This window comes from Candoia aspera, chromosome 4 (genome assembly GCF_035149785.1).
Source record: "Candoia aspera isolate rCanAsp1 chromosome 4, rCanAsp1.hap2, whole genome shotgun sequence".
Classification (NCBI taxonomy): Eukaryota; Metazoa; Chordata; class Lepidosauria; order Squamata; family Boidae; genus Candoia; species Candoia aspera.
In genome coordinates, this window is record NC_086156.1 from 6,394,600 (window position 1) to 6,417,938 (window position 23,339).

Here is a 23,339-nt window from a genome sequence, read left to right on the forward strand (position 1 = left end):
AACTCCGAAAAAGCCTCCTCGAAATCCTCCATGTTTCAGGCAGTAGATTATGGCACCCCCTAGATACTTAACTCCTGCAGATAGGAGATAATGAGTTAACAGGAAACTTCTGAATGAAATTGGCACAAGAGAAAGTGTGCTAACAAGCAGGTCCCAGGGAAAGTGAACACAAAGCTGAAGATTCTAAATGGCAAATCCAATGTGTAGGAAAATATTCGATCCTTCAAATTCAATACAGAAATGATAGCAGGAAGGTAATTATTTCTCAGCCATCCTTAATCTTTAAATGGGAAGCCAAAACTTTAAAAGATTTTAAAAATTTAATCCAGAAATAACAATAAGCACCAAGAGAGTCCGCTTCTTCTTACTGTAGAAAGCTTCTCTCAGGGTATATAAACTTAAAAAACAATAAACTGGGCACTTTAGAAATGGGGTGGATGGACTTAATGTCCCTTTAAGGGCTGCGGAACGGCTCAAAAATGGTGAAATCTCAGCCTCCCGGCGAAGTCTTACCCATTGATCGTACACGCTGTCCACAGTCTCCTGGCTGCAACTTGCCATCCAGAGGATTCCAAGTGTTTTCCTTGATCCGGAAAAGCGCTTTGGGCTACAGGAGAAGCCAGCCTGAGCCCGAAAAAACTGCCATGATGCCAGTTCTGCCCACAGAGCTCATGGGCACAGCCGCTCAGTCCACCATATTCCTACCGGAAGTCTGGAATCCTGAAGGACCTTAGTCCTTTACAAAGACCTGCATGTGTCTGTGTCTCTTATTCACTGACATCATCTCTTAATGTTGATAGCCTCATTCAAAGCTTCCATCTTATAGCACTTCTTAACAGGCACTCCTCCTTTAATCTCAGCCTTGGCCAACCTGGCACCATTCAGGTGTTGGAGGCCAGAATACCCACCAGCCTTTGAGATTATTTGCAGTAAATGGCTAGGAACATCTATAGGTACAACCCCAGGATACCTGGAAAACAGTAGTTTGACCACACACAAAAAACAGTTCACCTCAACAATCTTTACAACTTATCTTTAAAATATGTTTTTCTACCCTTGCCCCCTCCCAAAAGGGGGGGGGGGAAACAGGCACAAAAAAGGTAGATAGAGCAAATGCTTTGAGGATATAATTCCAGGAAATTCAGAAGGGGCAACCTGTTCTGGCAGCAGCCCCATGGCAGCTTTGCAACTTTAATAACGCTGTGCAGTATTTAGTTTCTCGACTGGAGAAGGGCCTTGACATTATCCATTCTCCACTTCACTGTCCGAGTCATCAGAAAAATGTCAGCAACAAGCAGAACTAAGGGCAAAAAGTAAAACTGAGGACCAGCAGCAGAAGCAGCTTTCAGCCCACTGCTGCCCCATTCAGCCTCATTAAAAAGGGATTTAATATTTCTTCACCACACAGTTCAACCAAGTCAGAATTAACAGCTAGCTTTGCACAGCAAGCTCAACCTGGCCACTCGTTTTGTTGTGTTATCTTATCATGCTGTTTGAATCCTTCCCATTAGCTAAACATTCAGGGAAAAATGAGAAAATGCATCACTCCCATTAAGCACATGAGCACATGATGTGAAAGCTGCCCATGTTTATGATCAACCAGAGTTTAATTGATCTTCATCACTGGGCACAAAATTTTCCAGAGCTATGTCATGTGCGATCTCAATTATTCGCTATAAACTACTACTAAATTCACTTCTTTCATTGCCTATAAAGGGACTTTTCTTTTTACTTGGCAGCTCACCCATTGTGGCTTAGCAATATATGCAAACCAGGCCATTCTCATTTGTTCAACCAACCATGATTAAAAATTCTGCCTTAGCATTATGCATGGATATAACCACATATATCTCATCCTTTAGCTCCATATGTACCACTCAGACCACTGATGAACAATTAAAACCTAGATAAGTTAAAGAAATATAAAAGAGAAACAAAAGACAAAATTACAGAAACAGCATCTAGTAATAATCTGAACACAATGCAGCCAATATATTTTCCAGGGTCCGGTACAGTACAGACAGCTATAAAACCTGGTGCAAACACAAGATATGACTGGGAGAAGGTCTCCAGGTCCTAACCCCTAGCTAAATGATTCTGGAGAACAAAGCTAGAAAAAGCTTTGGAAATTTGCTATTTAGAGCAAATAGTATCAGCCTGGAAGGATTAATACGGTGTCCAAATGGAGGCGCTTCATACAGCTACCAAATCAATTCTCACCCCCTCCCAGTGGGAGAGTGTGCTACCGCTGTCAAGCCAGGGACTGAATAAACATTACTTTACAGAAGGATACCAAACCCACCACCCACCCACCATTCTTCCCTTCATCATTATCCTGGAACATTAGAGAAAATAACGCCATTAATAAATAATGTCTGTGCCACAGACAACATGGTCATACAGCTCCTTGGCCAGAAGTCATGCTTTGCATGTACGTAACCAAACTAGGTTCAGCCACATTTCTAGTTAAAAATAACTGCTAGTCAATTTTCACCCCAGGATTTAGTGTCTTTCCAGGTGAGTTAGGATCACAACTTCCAGATAGCCAAATCAACAAGACTATAATAGATCAAGGGCAGCCCCAGAGGTCCATGGGCTTTTAAACCTTTCTGTTGCCCTTCATCTATATCATTTAATTTCAACTTCCTTCATGAAAATGGGTTACCTGTTTTTACAGGCCTGCTGTCCAAAACCCAACACTGCGGCCCCATCCACAGGCGTGATGTGGGTTCTATCACCTCACAACTTCCAAAACGCCTCTGGTCGCCAAGGGTTTCTCTACCCATGGGTTAAGACAGCTTTCTAGACATTTAGCAGCTATTTTAAGAGGCTGGACAACCACCTCTCATAAATGGCGTAATTGGTTTTCTTGCCCACCGCAAAAAGTTGAACTAGCTGATCCTTTCCATCTCTACAGTATCTCAGCACAGAACCTGACTGACTAATAGCACAGAATAAAAGGGGAAACAACACTGCAAATATAATTTAAGTCCTACAGATATTTTTTTCTTTAAAAAACACAGGAACGTGGATGCAATCAGAAGACATTCTTGTGAAGCGACCATCTGCTTAGGCAGAAACATATGAGAGGGACTTGCTTGTAGACGTAACGTGTACAGAATCGGAACCCATCATTCACCACCGTGCTCATCCGATCTCGACAGATTCACTGTCTTGCGGAAACAAGATGCAGAGCAGATAATGAGTTTCCACTAATTGATATATATTGAGTTCATTCACAAATTGCAGCAGCCTGACCTAAATGGATCAGGATTTCAACCATACTCAGCCTTTACCTCTAGCAGCAGCAACAGCAGCAGCAGCCATTATATAGGATTACAGCTCATAACAAATCTGGATGTTATTACAGGATCCACTGGTAGCATTTCCTTGCAGAAACAGCCTGCATATGTTTGCAATTCTTTCTCTTTCTCTCTGCCATTTGTCACTAAAGGGTCACCGCATGGACATAAAAAAAGATGGGAGTCTGTGAAACTCGTTATTGGGAATATCTTAAAATAGCCCTGTTATTCATTTATGTTAGTGTTGTCTGAAATGGCGTAATAAGCTACTCTCCAACGGACCGGGCTATAACTCCAGGTCCAGCTCCCTTCCTTTAAATATTGTCATCTGGCAACACAACTTTGGTGGTGTGCCTTTCCCTAGCTGCCCCTGCCCTGTGGACCTCCCCCACCCACCCCAGCAGGCCCCTCTCTCTCCTTTTAGCCATCTGAAAGGCCGTGAAGAGCTAGCTGAGTCTTCCCCCAAGGACTGGGCTAGGGTGAAGCTGGAGCCCACCAAAAGTATGCAGACGTGTTATCTTTAGGAGCCACGGAAGTGTAGCTTTGATGTTAGCATTCTTGTTTTCTCTCTAAGTGTTTTATTGTTGTTGCTTTGAGCTGCCCAGGGTTACTGTGTATAACATGGGTGGCCATATAAATCTTTTAAACAAATAGCCCCCTTACACTTCATCCTCAAAGTTGGGGAAAACACAAAAGGAAAAGTGACTTATTAAAAATCAAATGCACCAGGACAGCAGAGCTTAAGGTGCTTGAGGATAAACACAGGTACAACTTTACTCCCAAGATACAGCAGGATCAACTTTGCAACAAGTAGGTCAGCGCAGGGATCCAATTTTGAAGGGCAATATGGGATTCAGATGCAATGTGGGCAGGCATGTCTCTCACCTGTTGGGAACCTTTTAAAGCAGCTGTGTCCTCTCTAGGAAAAAGAGGGACTTCATTAAGATGTTCCTGACAGGTGGTATGTGCATACCCATGCATGGTCCGAATCACATTTTTCTCTTCAAATCCAGATCTCTGCACAGCCCTGATAGAATGAACTGGTTGGGTGGCTGATGGATTCACACAGTAGCCCCTAATCACTTCTCAACCCCATCCTCCGAAGTCAACTTGCAATTTTCCAAGTTCAGGCCGAGATTTCACATTACATTTTGAATGTAAACAGATGAGATTTGTCCAGAACAGATTTTTTTTTATCGACACTCATCATGTCCTTGTCATTAAATACTGAGTTTATTTCTTCCAACAAGCTGCAGCTGTCATAGGTTGTTTCAACTGAGTATTAATTCTATATCTACGCATGAGGGCTATGAATATGTTGGACAGAAACAAAGGTTTTCCTTGCCCGATCAACATATAAAGATACTGGACGTTTTCCAATGCAACACTAAATCATGTCGCCATTTTTCTAATGGCGCCTTGATGCCAAGCCAGTTCATGAAACAAGGCGTGGCTTGTTTCCAAATAAACTAGGTTGAAATGGACTGTCACTGGATTATGAAAACTACTGTTCTCAGTAGAGTTTGTAGCTAGGCCCAAATCTCAGATTCTTGGATCATATGTTCACAAGCTCCCTTGTGTTCGTATGATGAATTCGAGGACTTTGAACAACATGGAGTAGACCACAACTCCACAGTGGGGAAGCCTGAAGGATCTAGCTGCAACTCCGGGTTTGTGTAAAAAATAGAAGGATTTTAAGGGAAAATTCCAAGAATACATGCAGTGCGAAGGTACAGACCCAGGTTAAAGCAGTCCAAGATGATGCCAGAGTCTGTGCAACCATTCTGAAACCTTGAGTAAAACACAACGTATGAGGAAGTAAACAGGAACTTCATGCCCCCTTGTTACCTAATATATTATGTGAACACTGTTGGTCACGACTGGTCCAACTTGGAAAATGGACCAATTCTGCATCTTGATATGAGACAGCCATGAAGAAACCAAACCCAATATTGTAATTAGTACAAAGCGTGCAAAAGTATAAAAAACCCACCATCAACCTTGCATGACGTTTTTTTGATGTGGAAAAATCAAAGCAGGATGTGCAAGAGACACCCGGTTCCAGCATTAGATAGAGGTGGTCGAAGTGATGAAAGAATTAAAAAGCAGTTGCATTGTTCCCAACTCTCTCAACAGGATTTTGTTATAAAGGCCAGAGGTAGGGGAGAACATTCCGAAAGAAAGTATTGCAACATCTTCAGAAATTATTCTCTCTGGCACGCACTTCCCTTTGCAGCTGACCAAGAACGTAAAACAAGAATTACATTCAGCTAAATGAGTGATACAATCACATACTTTGAAGCAGGCTTCCCAATCAAAAACCACTTCACAAGGACAAATTAGTGTGCAAATTTTTGACAATGCTCAGAAGAGTGGCTTCTGGAGATCTGTAAGCCAAAAGATCAAAGGGCTTCCTTGAATACATTTCATTAAACCCTCTGAGTCTAGCAAACGGCTTCGCCTTTGACCAAGTTTACGTTTTTTAGGCCTGTATTTGCACAAACCCTACAAATATACTACACTTGAATTGAATTGGAAAAAAACACTGAGCAAGCCTCCAAAACTGGCTTGTTACTTCCAAATTATTCCCACCATAAATCCTAGTTCAATGTTAAAGAAAGCAAGCAACAGTTGCACCAGAAGAGAGGCTGTGGAAGGAAACATGCAATCCAATGAATATACAGATATCCACTGCTGGGGGGGGAGGGGGGTTCAAAACAGTGAAAATGGCAGCCTTAACCACGTGATCAAAGCCTTGGCCCTTTTTACCTGCATTGATCTTGCATGAGCAACTCCCAATATTCTAATCTTGGTTAAGCAATCATGATTTGTTAAAATCCAGCATCCATGGGGAAATGTGTGTGACCCGGAATTCCACAAAATTCTAATTTTCAACACATATGGTACCCCTCACAGTGAGTCACATGATAGTTAAGCTGGGCCTAAATTCATTTTTGTTTATTAAATTTATACAGCCGCCCCTCTCACACTTAGGACTCTGTGAGTTAAAAGAACAAAGAACAAACAATAAAAATAATTAAAAACAAAACCATTAAAACACCATTAAAACAAAACTATAAACACACACACACACACAAAAACATGGGAGAATGCATTCTGAGCTTATACACAATACAACCATTTAACAAGCTCAACACTTCCATGAGAGCCCCAGACCTGATGACAGAATCAAGTTTTAAGGGCCTTCTGGAAGGTCAATAAGGTTGGGGCCAATCTCAAATTCCAAATGTTACAATTATTACCAACTCAACACAAATGAAGGTACTTAAGTGGTGGATAGCTCCTGCCTTTCAGGATAGACTGTAGGAGTCAAGAAATACGCTGCAGTTTAGAACTTGGCAAGGAAGTATGAAGGCCTTGTAACATGCTATGGAAGTGAAAGTTGGGCTTTCATTATGTTTTGGGCACATTGTGCAAAGCCCTAGCTCTCTCGAGAAGTCTATTACACTGGGGAAGACAGAAGGAAAGAAGAGGATGACCAGCAGCAAGGTGGATAGACTCAGTTACAGCAGAGACGGGTGCCCAAATGGAAGACCTGAAGGACCAGGCTGGAGATGGATAGTCCTAGAGAAAGTCTATCTATGTGGTCGCTAAGAGTCAACACTGACTTGATGGCATATAATCACCATCATACTTAGCACAAAAATTTTCATTTATACATACACATTCAACATGTTTCTCAAGCACACCTCCTGTTCTTAAAAATAGGGCAAAGTGTTTTATACAAATGTGCCAAAAATGTAACAGAATGGCCCTTAGTATATATCAGACAACTGTTGCTTAAGCAGATTTGGAGGTGATGACAGGAATCTAAAATCTGCTGTCTTTGTTATTGGCCTTTAGTGGATATGGTAGAGGAAATAGAGCCCCTGAGACTTTTCGGTGAAGTCATAACCTGGTTGATTCAAACATTTGCCATAAATTAGTTCTTCAACTGGAACACAGGAAGAATCCATAGATAGATCGCTTTATTACTTTTGCTTTGACAGTGTGATCCATCTGCTACAGCTGCCTTGGATTTCAGAAGATGTCGTTCTGATGCAGTCCAAAGGACACAGCATTGAGGATGGCAGTTTTGGCTCTTTGGACTAAACCCTTTGCTCAGCGTTAAATGTATCCCGGGATTCTCATTATAAATTAGCTGATATGCTGATGCGGAAGTCCAGCTTGGACAAACGGTACTAATGGAAAGGTAGAACAGCTAAACTGTAAATTCTTCAGCTAATTACATGGGAGTGTTCTTGACTGAATTCGGTGCGATACACTTCTAAGTATACATGGCCACAGCTACATTATAAAACTCCCTGCAACATTTTTTAAAGCATTCTCTTCTGCAGCAGAAAGAGCTTGGCTTGTGTGTGTGTGCATGTGTGCTTGCATGTATTATTCTGCTACTATGCTCCAGCCTTTTGGATAAAATGAGATAGAGATCTAAATGTAATGCAATAGGATTTAAATATAATATAGCAATAAAAAATTATCAATTCAGTATGTGGCCAAGCATTTCAATTTTATTGGAAAACCCATCTGTCAGCATGCAACTACCAATATAAATTTCCCACGCTTTTCCTCCACTTTAAGAAAGAGAGTAAGTAGGCAAGAATTAGGATTTACAATAGGTCAATACTGCACATTCTCATAAAGGACCTGCCTTGCTCTTGACCATTAACTGAAGCCACTAACCACCTCACTTCAGTGGCTTTCCACTTCATTCTTAGCTTGCAGGTCTACAGTCAGCTCCTCCCCAATTAATTTCCCTGTTGTGCAAACCATAATTGACCGTGGCTATATATTAAAAGATAACTCAAATACCAAACCTCTAAGATGAAATAGAGGCACTTCTGTTTGCTTGCTACAGTGTCAAACTAGCTGCCCACATCTAGCGTTCAGAGATTCATTCTTCTATTTTAACATGGAGATTCTATTTATCAATCAAATTCAAAACCTGCCCTCTGTTTAATTTCTCTGGGTCTTTTTGAACTGCTAATTTCGTTCAGGGCCATACCAACAACTTGTGACAGCTGATGGAGAACAGGGAGCTTCTCCAGCTCAACACAATGCCCATCATCCCCAATCTGTTCAGAATTATGGGCCTGTAGACCTTTACATCAGGAGAAGCTAAGGGGGCAGTTGTTATTTTATTTTCTATCCCGCCTTTATTATTTTTATAAATAACTCAAGCGGCGAACATATCTAATACTCCTTCCTCCTATTTTCCCCACAACAGCAACCCTGTGAGGTGGGTTGGGCTGAGACAGAGGGACTGGCCCAAAGTCACCTACCAGCTTTCATGCCTAGGGCGGGGCTAGAACTCTCCTACCCTGCCTGATTGGCTCTTGGGCTGAGAGAGAGGGACTGGCCCAAGGTCACCCAGCCGGCTTTCATGCCTGAGGTGGGACTAGAACTCTCCCTCTCCTGGTTTCTAGCCCGTTGCCTTCACCACTACAAGCTGGCTCTCATTATTCTAGAATTGTTCTAAATCAAAATTGTGAAAGTTGTTCTAAGCCTAAGCCACAGTACAATGATTTACATTTTTTCCTCACTTCAAATTCCATGTGGATTTCTCTTTAGTAAGCAGGTTTAGGACTTGTTACATGTGCATAAATTTCCTTTAAAGTAAGTACTGCAAATCGTCAAGGGTCCTGATATTTAGAGTGGCATAATCTATATCTAACCATAGATTTTTGTTAATAGGATCTTGGACAGTGGTTCAAGAGTTTTGTGTTTTTAAAGACCGGCACCATTAACCTTGGCACAACACTTCATTGTGTTTAATTAGCAAGCTAATGAAGCTGGTCTCAACCACAAGAGGATAAATGAATGGCTGTGGAAAAGTGTGGACTTATCTGTTTGGAATTCAACTGATTGCTTTTTAAGAAAGCCATGTGCATCCATCTGAAGCCCAACTTTCGCTATTTTCCACAAGGAATTGCTGTTCCTGTAAGACAACTTTCTCTTCAAGGCAAGGGGAAAACGAACAGTTTCTGAACACTTGGACTACAGGATAATTTGCAAACAAAACCATAGAGAGGGACACATTATGGCCATGAACAAACCTTCATATGCTCAAAAAAGGAAATCAAAGTACCCAACCATGCTTTGCTTTTTGTTCTGCTTTCAAAGAAACACAACAGTCTGCTTCTGTTTCACTACTGGGTTACTCAAGTTACTAGTGTTGCCAATTATCCATATGCAATACACACACAGAACTGAGGTCATCATGCATATGCAAACACGGCTTCAACCCTTTAGTTGTAGCTTTCCAACTAAGTATTTCTAGACAGCTACAGGAATTTAAGCTTCATTAAAAACCTTTAAAAAGGCAGCCAGGGTCAACTGTTTACTCATTCCTCAACACAGCTGCCGATCCCGGGGGGGGGGGGGTCCCACCATTCACATCTTCTTCATTTAAATTTTCAGAATCACATTTTTAGAAAGCCAGTGAAAGCCTCACAAGCAATCCGTTGTTATTTCTAAACGGTAACCTTTGATTCCAGCATGCATATAAATGTAAGCAGGATTCCACATAAAAACACTGGTTCTGTTTTAGAGAGCAGTAAGAACCACTAATGAATAAATGGGGCTTCTGCTCAAGCAAGCCAGCACGGAAGATAAAAAAACTATATTTTTAAGAGAAAAATCACACAGGAGAGAGAAAGAGGATATGATCTAAAAATAGCTCCTTCGTATAAATCCTGTTTCCAAAAAGGGGAGCAGCTGGTGACTACAGGCACGCAGAATTTCAATACCGCAAGCACGCAGGCACACATCTAATATTGTTGCTCCAACCTATTCTGGTCTTTCCAGAAATCTCTAGATGGTAGGAATGGGCTTTCCACACAGGCAGAATTTTTCGGAAAGATCCACAGCTCAGTTCGACAAATGCCTCGGGTCTTTTGACCACTAGCACGCACCAAGTAAAAATTGCAAACACCTTCCCTTTGCACCTTTAAGCTGGATTGAAAGGGGGGGGGCGGAGACGGGGAGAGAGAGAAGGCAAATGGAGCAAGCTTTGTTTACAGCACAAAACCGGCGAGGAGGCAGTGACAGTGAATGTATAATGGGTACCTTGAACAAAGAAAATCCAGCGAAGCAGCCACTTCGCCGGCTTTAACCCCTGCCAGGATTTCGAGGCCCGCTCGAAATCAAATCTGCAAGCCCCGCGGACGCAGAGCAAGGCAGGAAACGGTTAAAGGGGACAGGGGAGAACACGCATCCAGCGCTGCCCAGAACAGCCCGAGAGGACAGGGGTTCGTTCCCCCCGGCTCTCTCGCGGCTTTGGGGAGCCTTTGCGGGGCAATGCCAGGGCGGAAGAAGGGCGCTCGGGCCCCTTCGTGACAGAGGCTGCCCCGTAAAAAGAAGATACCAAGCAGCACCTTGCAGCAAGATGCTCGGGCAGCGTTCGGGCCGAGCAACGGCTGGCGTGGGACAACTTATCGCCCAGAACCGAAGCGAGGCAGCGGAGCAGAACTGCAGCCGCGCCGCACTCGCCCAACGCAAGGGGTCCCTTTCCTTTCCCCGGGTAAGCCCCGGGAGGCTGCCTTCGGGGCGGGGGGCAGCCGCGCGAACGCTCGGCGACCGCTCTCCAGGCTCCGAGCCCCGTCCCGCCCCCGCCGGTGACGTCAGCGCCCCCTGTTGTTGTTATCCCGCGGCCACGAGATCGGCGTGTTGCGCGCGCCGCGTTTTTTCGGCCAAGCCGGCAGCCGCCGCCGCCGCCGCGCTCTACGTTTCTCCAATGCCCCGAAGGCTGAAATCTCTCTCCCCCTTTCGCAGACCCCTCCCCATCTCCTAAAGTCATCCAAACAGGGAGGGGGAGGACGAGCGCACAACAAAAGCAGGCTAGCGAGCCCCCACTCCCCACCAACGCTCGCCTCCCGGCGCTGGTGGAGGCTCGCAGAGCGAAAGAAAAGAAGGAAAGGCGCAACACGCCGCCTCCCGCCCCGCCGTCACCTCCTCCTCCTCCAGGCTGGGGCGGGAAGAGAAAAGCAGATTTACAGCGGGATCAATGCGGTGGGACAATAAGGCAACATTTCCATAACAAGGGAGAGGGTCTGGCACAAAAGTTGCCGCTCGGGGCTGGAAAACACGCCTTTGCTCCGCTCTCACAATGCACGCGCCCCTCCCCTCCCCTCCCCGCGCCCCTTCCTTTGTAAATCGAGACCTTCGTCTTCTAAGGGGGACCCCCCCACAAATTAAAAGCCAGACACTGTTCAGGCTGGCACAGATGTAAAACGATGCTGTCCCCCCTCCCCGGGCCCGGCACCCGAGCTTCGTTTTTTTTTTAAATCAGCCTGCAAGACAGCACGGCGTAAAATTCCTTCGGGAAAGTCACTTTGGAGCAGGGCCTGGCAAGCCAAGGGCAACTCCCTCGCCCGCTTGTTTACATTTGCAACTTCTCCGGCAACGCGCTCGCTTCCCCACCCGCCAACCTCGAGGAAGCTCTGCCGACTCGAGCGAAAGTTGGGAGACCTCCGGGGGGGGGGGGAGAAAGACTCAACCGCCCTCCTCCAGCGTCGACCAGCAACTTCTCCACCCGCAGCGTTGGGAGCCCGGTTTTAAACGAGCGCTCCGACCCGTTCATCCGCCGGCTAAGCCACGCCAATGAACGAGGCGGATCGCAAAGATCCCGGCCCGATAGGAATCTGGAGCATCTCGGTAAAAAGGGCGCTCCCCAAACGAGGTAAAATCGCCCTACAGCGCTGGGTAGGATTCGGCGGCGCGGTTCACGCCGGCACGATTTCCGATAGCCATTTCACATCAAGTGTATCTTTTATAAGAGGGAGGTGGGGGGAGAGATGGAGGAACCACGCGCATAAAGCAATCCCAAGGGAACTTGGAAGAGGAGGAGGAGGAGGAGGAGAAGCGGGGGGGGGGAACTCGGAGGCTGCTTCCAAAGACCCGCGTTCACCCCTCAAAGCCAAGCATCGCCCGGCCGGGGACGGGGAGCAGAGTCCCCAGGCCTCGCGCGCCCTGCGCGTGTGCTTGAGGGAAAATGAGATTATCTTTCGCCAGGGTGCAAAGCCGGAGCACGCGAGGCGAAGGGAAAGCCGAGCCGCGCGCTCCTCTCCTCTCCGCCCCGACTCAGCTTTGTTTCTTCGGCGCACGCCCCCGGAGCAGCAGCCCCACGCTCCCTGAACCGCGCCGGCCTTTCGGATCCTATCCGACGGGACGCGCGCGCGCACAAACACACCCCTTTCGTTTAAATTCGCGATCAAACCACGCGGCAACGCCAGGGAAGCAGAGGCGAGAAGCCACGATTGCCCCCAGCGGCTCCCGCGACGCGAAAGTGGGCTTGTTTTGTTCTTTCGCCCTCCCACTAACAACAAATCTCACCCATTCACTCTTGGGATATTTCCCCCGCAGGGCTGCTTGCCCAGCGGGTTGAACGTGGCGACCCTTCTGGGCTGTATTATTATTAATAATGCAAATATTATCATTATTATAAGGCCCAGATCACAGACCCCTTTTTCTTTTCAACAAAGGAGGGGGCGCCCACCGCAAACTTTTCTCGTTACTTACGTGTGCAGAAGCTCCCCCAAAGGAAGGCGAAAGTTAGCCACGAAATCCTCATTGTCCCTTTTCTCCCCGTGGCTTCTGTTTCTTCCCCACCCCCCGGTACGAGGAGGGGTCGGGAGGGGAAACGAACGGGCCACCGGAGGGGAGGATAGAAGGAGGGGACTGGGGAAAAAAAAATACTTTAAAAAACAGGCTCCCTCTTTTTCAATAGCGATCAAGCGGAGGATTCAAATCCTTCCCGGTTGTCGGTAAGCAATCCAAGTCGGGGAACAGGAGGGCGAAAATGTACGTCGCTGTTTTAAATCCTCAGGACAGGTGGATCGGCGACCGTCCGGTTCCGGGGCGCGGGGCTGCCTCTCCCGTGCGCGGAGATGCGTCGATCCGAAGGGGATCCGAGAGTTTCCTCGCCGGATCTGCCGGGCGCCGCTGGCAGAGAGGCGAGGAAGCCCTCAGCGAGCGACCCCCTCCCCAAAGCGATCCTCTTCTGCTTTTTCTCCTTCTTCAGCAGCCGCGGCGGCAGCAGCAGGAGGGGGAGGGCAGAGGAAAAGCCGAGGCGGAGGAGGAGGCGCGGCGCAGCCCCCTCACCAGAATTATCCGCCCCCTCCCCCAATTAAATTAAATCTCCCTCGCGCGCGCGCGCGCCGAAGTCCAGACCGGGAGGCGGCCGCGACCAGCAGGAGAATAAACTTTGCCTCGAGAAGCCCGGGGGTCTCCGGAGCAGGCAGCGCCGAGCGAGGCGCGGCGGCTGCCGGCGGCGGGGCTGATCGAGACGGAGCGAGAGCCACTGCCGCGGCTTCGGCCACCTCCTCCTCCTCCTCCTCCTCCTTCGCCGCCGCCGCCGCCGCTGCTCGGGCCGGGAGAAGCGGTGGCGAGGGCGCTGCTGCAGGGGACAGGCGGAGCGCGGTAGCGGGCTCCGCTCTGAGGCATCGCTCGCCGGCTCGGGCGCTCGGGGAACGGGCGGGCAGCGCGCTTGCCGCTCCGAGCGGGAGGAGAGGCTGAGGCTGCAGTTGCCATGAACAAGCGGGCGCGCGCGCGCCCGAGCCGTCCCCCCCCCCGCGCGCTCCCGAGCCCACGCCCCCTCCCCCGCTTCTGAGGGGAGCGGAGGGTGAGGTGCGGTGTTGAGGGGAGAGAAAGGAGCCCGGATGTTCGATGCGAAAGAGGGGGCGAAAGCAGGGAGGCGGGACCACGGAAGGATGCGCGGCAGATGACTGGGGCGGGCAGCTGCTCGTCAGGGTGCCCGCGAGGGCAGGGCTTGGTAAGGGAGGAGGGGCTGCCGGCAGGTAGCGCGCCCGTGCGCGCGCCGCGGCGTCCGAGCGTTTGGCGGATGCCAGCCAGCCTTTGCCCCCCGGGGGTGGGCGCCTCTCTGAGGAGCCCGCACGTGTGGCTGCGCGCACACGTGTGCCCAGTTGGAGGCGAGCCGAGGTTCCAACGACGTAACGCAGGGCGGTCCTCTGCCTTTCAGCCCGGAAGGAAGTCCTGCGAAGTGGAGGGGGATTTGCTCCCCCGTGAATCCCTAGAGTGGTGCTGGAGGGCTTCGGATTGAGACCTCTGTGGCCCTTGAGCCTCTCCACGTACGTGTGCACCCCGCTCTCCGGAGTATCACCTTCGTCGCGCCTGAGTGGGCGTCCCCACTTCGGATGGAGCGGGGATGCTGGGCAAAGGGTTTCTCGGGCTGGTCACCTTTGGGAGGGCTTGGCTGCTGATTCCAACGAACCAGGATTGTGTGAAACCTGTATTAGTCCTCGGATAGGAGGGGAAATTATGGGCCAGAGCTGAGCCATTATTAATACAAGCCACATGACCTGAAAAGAATGTGCAGGCTTGTGAGCTGTCCTGATTTCTGCTCAGGGGAAAGCCTTGGATGATCTGCCCTGAGTTCTGGTGAGCTGGAAATGTGCCTGCCTTTTGGTTTCACTTAATAAAGGCATCTTGGAAATAGGTGGTGGACTGGGCAAAAGCTAAGCAGAGAGACACTCATTTACGTTCTTGGTCAGGAGACCATAAGGAAATCCAAGGGCCAGAGAGGCAAGGAAAAAAATCCTTGAAGAAGGCAACAGCAGACCACTCCATAATGTTGCGAAGAGAACTGCCTGGATGTGCCGTTGTAATGGGCAAGCTCAGCTTGGAGAAGACTTGACCATTTGTTGCCCTCTGTTCTGAATTGTGGTAGTTAGTGACGTTGTTAGTCAAGGGAGAATGGCCATGGGGAGCTCCATTCAGGGTCAGTGCTATAGAAAGTTTGCTTTTTCCCATGCTATTTTCAAACTGAAATCAGAGTCTGATTGTCAACACGTGGTGGTTATGTTCAAAGCATTGTGTTCATTAATAGCTGCTACAGGGGTACCAAAGTATACACAATCTCTTGAATTAATATTGGGGAAAGCAGGAGATGGGGAACAAGTAAGGAAGTCTAAGAGATGGATCGTTCCTCCTTCAGCAGGAGACAAATTGGGGACATTTTTTCCTTTTTGGTTTTCAAAGCTGGAGGAAAAGGGGATGCCTATTATTCTTTGCCCCTGAATGTTCTTGGTGTGGCCTGACACTGGCAATATATCCTGAGCCAGATGTTGTAGACCTCATGTCTGACTCCCCTGGCCTAAATTTGGGGTGCTCCTTCTTCTGATCCCTTGTAACTTTTTGCAGCATAAATTTCTGTAACATTGTACATGAGGCAGAGTTCTCTAAAGAGTTATTTTGTGCCATGGTGGCTGGTTCTTGCCAATATTTGGTTCTTCCCTCCCAGATACAAATCAAATTTTGAAGTCTGATCCTCACTAGGTATGTCAATAGAGCATCTAACTCTCATATATGGCTAGCCATCCACTGTGGGGAAATAGTCCAGCCAACATAGCCAGTAGTGAAAGATGCCATGAGATGAACTTAAGCAACATCTGAAGGTTACACATTGCTCACCCATGTTGGGGGAAGTTTGGGGAAAATATTCTTATCTCTAAGCATACATGTACATTCTTATCTGGAAGAATGTGCCAAAAATTCTCAAGGTTTTTGAAGACACCTGAACGATTTCATACTTAGAAGCTATGTAAGTGGAATAATTGTAAATAGGGAAGAGCCTCGACCAGGCTTACTCAACCTTAGCAACTTTGAGATGTGTGGACTTCAACTCGCAGAATTCCCCAGCCAACATAGCTGGCTGGGGAATTCTGGGAATTGAAGCCCACACATCTTAAAGTTGCCAAGGTTGAGAAACACTGGCATAGACATACCTTTATGGAGACTGCATGTGTAATCAAGTCCCATCTACTACTACCATGGTCCCAGAGAAGTGTTTAGAAGGGTCTCACACCTACCTGAGGAATATTTTCGGCTGCATGCCCTTTCCTCAACAATCTCCTATGAAAAGGTTGCTCTGTTCTCACTTCTTACAACATATTTGTAGCCAGGATGCCAAAAAAAAAAGGTGATATTTTCTCTTTGGATGCAGCATTTCAAGCTCCCCACCATGAAAAAAAAAATGCAGCCTGAGTTCTCCAGGCTCTTTCCTAGTGAAGAGAGAAAATGGTGCTTCTGCAGATGCAGGCAGGCAGACCCATCAGATCCACTGGAATAATGTAACTATTCTAACCTTCAAAATAATCCAGCCAAGTTTATTTCTATTTCTCATCTGACTTGAGAAAGGAAAGAAAAAAGCTAATTAATGTCTGTTTAAAAGATTTTCTTAATGAGATCCTGCAGTGATTATCCATGAAGAACGAATGTTTACTTAGGAAAAGAAAGAAAGCACTCATAAAGGATTATAAAAAGACATTAACCCATTTCCTAAGGGGTGGAATTCTCTAAGTGGGGCAGAAAGGCTCTCTCCCCCCCCCCCCATACCTACATCTGTGCAACATGTGACAAAGTCAAGACACAAGGATGTTAAAGAGGGAGATAATACCTACCCTCTGAAGAAGGTGGAAATAAGGAAATACAAAGCTATTATTACTAGATTGTTATTAATAATTTGATTTTTTTATCCTGCCTTTTTTACATATAATTCAATGCGGCAAATACTCCTAATAATTCACTTAGGAGTATTCCCTAATACTCCTGCCTTCTGTTTTCCCTACAACAACCCTGTGAGGTGAGTTGGGCAGAGAGGGAAGGACTGGCCCAGGGTCACCCAGCTGGCTTTTATGCCTAAAACAGGACTAGAACTCACAGTCTCCTGGATTCTAGCCCAGCACCTTAACCACTAGGCCAAACATTTGGGAGAAAGCTAGTGTGGTTGTTGGAAAGATTTGACGGGAGACCCAAGTTGGGTCTTGGAACTTAAGCAATGCTCTTAGGCGGAGATTGAAAAAAGGGGAGAAACATTATTGTTGAGATACAAACAGCAACTAAGTTGTGTAGGACTTCAATAGGAAACATCAGGGAGTACCAGGGGTGTAGCTAATCCAGGGAGTAAAGAAATCCACATCCTGAAAGAAAACAATGGCATGCCCCTTCCGAACATTTGCCAAGAAAGCTACATGGAACCACCCCTAGAGTCACCAAGCATCAAGCTTGACTGGAAGGAGACTTTATGAGTGAATGAGTTGTACTTTCCTTGAGCATGCATCCCAATGGCTACTATCATAGCTGAATGTCTGAACCAGTTGCACAACGGAACACTGGGTTGGAGCCAATGCCAGTCAGAGTAATCCAGTTGGAAACCATCAGTTTTAAATAAGAAGGATATTAAGTTCAACACTGTTCCTAAATTACCCAATTGTATTGTTTACAGGAAATGACAACAGCTAATTTATAGGTACACAGGGTGGCATAAAATTGGGTGGCCCAAAATGCTGCCAAGGAGTTCTGATCAATTTTAATTGTCGTTATGTTTCATTTTGTCATGGAGAGAGGAGTTTGGCGCAATCTAGGTCCTGACTGTGCTCAAACTCCAAACTCCTCTCTCCATGACAAAATGAAACACAATGACAATTAAAGTTTATTAGAAGAGGCAGGGTATGAGCAGCGAGGAAAGCTGGGGGTCCTGCCCACCTGATTGCTGGAATGCAAGTAAAGGAATCTTTTGAAGCAGGGTTTCTCCACCAGGGCCCCTTGGCACCCTCGGGTTCCATGAGAGGTCACTAGGGGTTCCCTGGGAGATCACGATTTATTTAAAAATTATTTCAAATTTGGGCAACTTCACATTAAAGAGGTAAGTTTCATTATTTATTTTCAGTTTAAGAACGCTGTTAGTGCATATAGACAGGCCTACATATGAGACGAATATGATTTTGTAACTTTTGGCTTATATTTGAGCCTGAATGTGCGGGGATTCCCCGAGGCTTGGAAAATATTTCAAGGGTTCCTCCAGGGTCAAAAGGTGGAGAAGGGCTGGTCCATGGTATCTCTATTTTCTCTCTCTCTCTCTCTCTCTCCAGCAATTAATGCATTTTCTTCAGCTCTGCAGCTACTACCATAGTTAAAATATTAAACCCCATTTATTATCAAACAGACCCACCACCTCCTGCATTCTCCCTCATACCCACTTCACCTCTCAAATTATGTTTCACAGTTCCTGTTTTCCATTCCTGGGACAGCTAACAAGATTTGCTCACTCAAATGAGAAATAATGCCAAGCAAACATTATTGGGCCTTGTAATTAAATATTTTTATATGGCCCCTGTGGCAGATCTGGTTTTTCACAGAGTTCTGTTTGTCCTTCCACACTCTGGAAAGTTATGCTTTTATAAATGAAAAACTGAATACGGGGAAGGTGTGTGGGGGGGGGGCTGTACTGAGCCTCTTTTCGTAAGAGACAAAAACTGAGTTTCATGAGGAGAAATTCAGAGATCTAAATCAGAGGACCTAAAGATTGTATATCATAACTCTTGAGCTGCCAGCCAAGCTGAGGAAAACCAGTCTGACAAGTTTTTTTTGCTTTCTAGCCAGTTGCCCAAAAGGCTGCTTTCTTTTGTTTTTTTGCCTGCCTTCACCTTCCCCCACCCTGCGCCAGTGCAAAGGATTATCTGTACTTAACAGGCAGTTGTGCATCAGGCTTCACCCCAGACCTGAGGCTCTGCCTCTCCTAAAATTAAACTGTTCCGGGTCCCATCCTGGGATCAACAGCATCTGCTTCCACAAACTTTTTTTCTAAGAATTTCAACCCCACCCCTCTGTCTTAAGTCTACTGCAGGCGTGGGCGGACGCTTTGCTCTCCTGAATGCATTTGGAATTTCGAGAACGTGTTGTGGGTGCTCTCACAAAATGGCTGCTATGGCGGGCTTGGGTAGTCTTACACCACCTTTGCGAGAAGGCAAAGCAGTGAAATGGTTCCTGCTACTAAAAACCCAGCAGGATTTTACATGACAGCTTGCTTTTAACGTTTCCCTGAACAAGGGAATCAACGAAAGCCAGCATGTGAGGATCTAGAATAAGGATGTGGTTGTTAGGTTGTGCAAAGTGTGGTTTTATTGCTTCCCACCCTAGTACACATTCTGTCTCTCACACTAAAGCAGTGTTTCTCAACCTTTGCAACTTTAAGATGTGTGGACTTCAACTCCCAGAATTCCTCAGCCAGCATAGCTCCTCCTCCTCCTATTTTCCCCACAACAACAACCCTGTGAAGTGGGCTGGGCTGAGAGAGGGACTGGCCCAAAGTCACCCAGCGGGCTTTCATGACTAAGGGAGGCCTCAGAGCAGTGTTTCTCAGCATATGCTGGCTGGGAAATTCTGGGAATTGAAGTCCATACATCTTAAAGTTTGCCAGATTTGAGAAACAGTGCTCTGAAGGGACAGACTGAAAACAAGGTATTGGAAACTGGAGCTGAAGTAGTGTATGGTATTGTGGGATCCAAAAATTAAACTAACCCCCAAAATATTCCAAATAATTAGGGAGATACTCTTTTCTGTGGTGGCAGCACCCCATTTATGGAATGCTTTCCCCAGAGATGCTCAACTGGCACCCCCCATTAGCATCATTTTGGTGCCAGACAAAGGCATTCCATCTTCTCAGTCTTTCTAATGGCATTTTAATCCTATTTTAATCCTATCTTAGTTTGTACTGTTTTAGATGTTGACCGCCTTGCTGCTGCCTAGTTTGTATGGTGTCTTTATTTTGAGGTTTTTTTTAAAATTGTATTGTATATACTTTAACTGTGTTTTATTGTTAATCACCCAGAAAGCTTTGACTGTTGGACAGTTTAATTTTTTTTAATTTTTATTTTTAATTCAAAAATGAGGAAGAGCTAACCCAGACTGAAATAAATTGGACAATAAATTTCCCTAACTTAGACTTAGAAATACTTGTCAAAACTACCATCCACAGTATATATAGACAGGCAGGCAGGAAGCATACACACACAGACAGACAGACACATGCCCCAGAACTTTGTGATAATTGCCTTGGGACTGCGCAGATGTTCCCTTTTCTAATACAGCAGATAAGGTGACTGACTTGTACATCAGCATGCATCCCTTAAAGCTATTTCATTGTCTGGAAACACTCTGCCTAATAGTTTCCTGAAACAATCATTCACAGTAAATAGCAAATTATGCAGTAATGCACTCAGGCGTGAGCACACACAGGCACACACACACACATTAGTTTTGCATTCATTGCCCTGACCAAATTGAATGGATTGGAATTATCTCCACCCAGAAGGGTTTTGAACTCTTGGGGTTTTTTGCATTTGTCCAGCACTCAGCAGTATCTGTATGTCCTTTTATCTCAAGGATCCCTCCAGGAGGAGTTTCAAGCATGTGGTTCACCAAAACATTTCCTTTTCTGAATGGCTCGATAAAGCCTCTGCCATCTGCAGAATGGAGGAACGGATCGTAATGTCTTGATGTTCTTGTTTGGATTTTGGACTGGATATAATGGAGCAATATGATGCTGAAAATAAAATGCAGTTTTAGATAAGAAGGGTCCTTGGCTTGAGTGTTGAAGCAGTTTTTGATATAAGTTTCTGCTTGGATAAGAAAGGCTTTTAAGTATTTCCTGAAAATAAACACCGATTTTCTTAAAGTCTTTGCAAGAAGTACTAGCCCAGACCCAAAAACCCAAACCAGAATTTTCTATCGCATCCGCTGTCCCCCAGTGATAACTGTACCCCTCACCCTGATACCTGTGCAGGTGGGAAAGGAGGCAGAGGGTGTGACTGCCACGTGCTGGTCCCACTGCGGGGCATAATGGCAGCGTTTACAAGATGCAGAGGGACTGATCTTGCTGTTTCTGAGTCGCTCCAATAGTAGTCCTGTGACAGCCCTAATTTGGGAAGACATTCTGCATCTTCCTCTGTCTCTTCCCTCTGTAAAACCTGAGCTTTCCCAGGATGACTTTTTTGGAAGCAGAATGACCACTGCCTAGCCAGATCTGTCCCAGTCAAAGGGGGAAAATTGCTGGGTTTGGTAGCCACCCAACCATCATCTCTATCTTCGCTAAGGATGACTATTGTATGATGCCTATGTGAGAAAAGGCCTTCTAGAAAATAAAAGGGATGCTAGCTTGGTACTTTGCTTTCCCGCACACCTCTTTAAAAAACTGAGGAAGTGGTAATACACACAGATAGATCCAGCACTGAATTTATAGCCAACAGCCTAGGGAGACCCTCATTTAGGCACTTAACCAGCTTTGCCCCTGAGATCAGCCACAGGCCTCTGCTGCCAGCTGTGGAGGTTTGTTTTCATTCATGGTTTGCATGATACCACAATAATAAGCAAGGAAGGTCCTGGCTGTCTTCCTTCCAAGTAGTTCCCCTAATTAAGAAAAATCCAAATGTCCTTAAACTCTGACTTTTTCAAACAGAATAGTGGCTATGGTCGTTTCAGCAGCTTGGCCGACTTTACGGATCTCAATAAGCCAGAACATTTGTCTAGTTGTGGCTTTGGAGAACCTGCAAAACCTCAGACAACTGGGGCTTAGTGGCCTAGCAAACTCAGAGCAATTATGGTTTATTCAGTAAATCATGGTTAGGTAAGACATGGCCCGGCAGATTATTTGCATCCAAGCTGTCCAAACTAATATGGAATGCCAACAGAATTTAGCCACCTGAAAGCTGCCAGGTTTGAGAAAACAGACAGACGATGAGTATATTCTTGGTTACTCAGTGTGCAATGCATCTCTTTGCACTGTTACTCAGAGTAGGTCCGACAGTATTTACTTATGTTTGCTCCAGTTTGGATTTTTAATTTTTTAATGTTTGTTTTTTGCTGCTGGACCAAAAGTAAACAGCCCACCAATGATTGCTCTTAAAGTTGGATAGGCTTGTACTTGTAAAGACTGATAAGATTTGCTCTCCAATCTTTGAAGGGCACATGAAAATAAAAAATAATAATAATAACTGCCTGATCATCACCAGGAGAAGCCTCCCAGCTTCCCTCCAATATTTAGCAGAAAGAATCAGGATTAAATGCAAAGTATATGTTTGAGTGAGTGTTAATATACAGGCATATATACACACACACAGATGCACAGATGTACACACATATATATATATATATGCTTTATGAATAAGATCTCAAATTAGTTTCCAAAATATGAGTCATTTTATGTCTTTGCCATATGTCACTTCAACTCAGTAAAGTCTTTTGCTTGGCTAGCAATCATTCCCAAGCATGGCTATTAATGAACACATATTTTGCAACAATAATTAGGCAACAACTAATTTACACAGATTACAAACAGAGAATTGCTTTGGGAGAAAAAAAAACTGGAAAGATAAACACACCATAAATATACCAGAATGCTTTGATGCTGCTTTGCAGTACTGTTATTGTTTATTCATTCAGTCGCTTCCGACTTTTCGTGACTTCATGGACCAGCCCATGCCAGAGCTTCCTGTCGGTCGTCAACACCCCCAGCTCCCCCAGGGACGAGTCCGTCACCTCTAGAATATCATCCATCCATCTTGCCCTTGGTCGGCCCCTCTTCCTTTTGCCTTCCACTCTCCCTAGCATCAGCATCTTCTCCAAGGTGTCCTGTCTTCTCATTATGTGGCCAAAGTATTTCAGTTTTGCCTTTAATATCATTCCCTCAAGTGAGCAGTCTGGCTTTACTTCCTGGAGAATGGACTAGTTGGATCTTCTTGCAGTCCAAGGCACTCTCAGGATTTTCCTCCCACACCACAGTTCCAAAGCATCGATCTTCCTTCTCTCAGCCTTTCTTATGGTCCAGCTCTCGCAGCCATGTGTCACTACGGGGAACACCATTGCTTTAACTTTGTTGTCAGTGTGATGTCTCTGCTCTTAACTATTTTATCGAGATTTGTCATTGCTCTTCTCCCAAGGATTAAGTGTCTTCTGATTTCCTGACTGCAGTCAGCATCTGCAGTCATCTTCGCACCTAGAAATACAAAGTCTTTCACTGCTTCTACATTTTCTCCCTCTATTTGCCAGTTATCAATCAAGCTGGTTGCCATCATCTTGGTTTTTCTGAGGTTTAGCTGCAAGCCAGCTTTTGCACTTTCTTCTTTCACCTTCATCATAAGGCTCCTCAGTTCCTCTTTGCTTTCAGCCATCAAAGTGGTATCATCTGCATATCTGAGATTGTTAATGTTTCTTCCAGCGATT

The 23,339-nt window shown here is 45.9% G+C and overlaps 1 protein-coding gene across 1 annotated transcript in view; it reads right to left on the reverse strand.

Moving 5' to 3' along the window:
* ACVR2B (activin A receptor type 2B) overlaps positions 1-13,864 on the reverse strand; it is a 117,336-nt gene extending 103,472 nt beyond the window's left edge. The window contains exon 1 of the mRNA XM_063303336.1: positions 12,843-13,864. Coding sequence (XP_063159406.1) covers positions 12,843-12,894 — 52 coding nt within the window. The 5' untranslated portion in view covers positions 12,895-13,864. The remainder of the gene's footprint in view (positions 1-12,842) is intronic.
* Between the last annotated feature and the right edge of the window lie 9,475 nt (positions 13,865-23,339).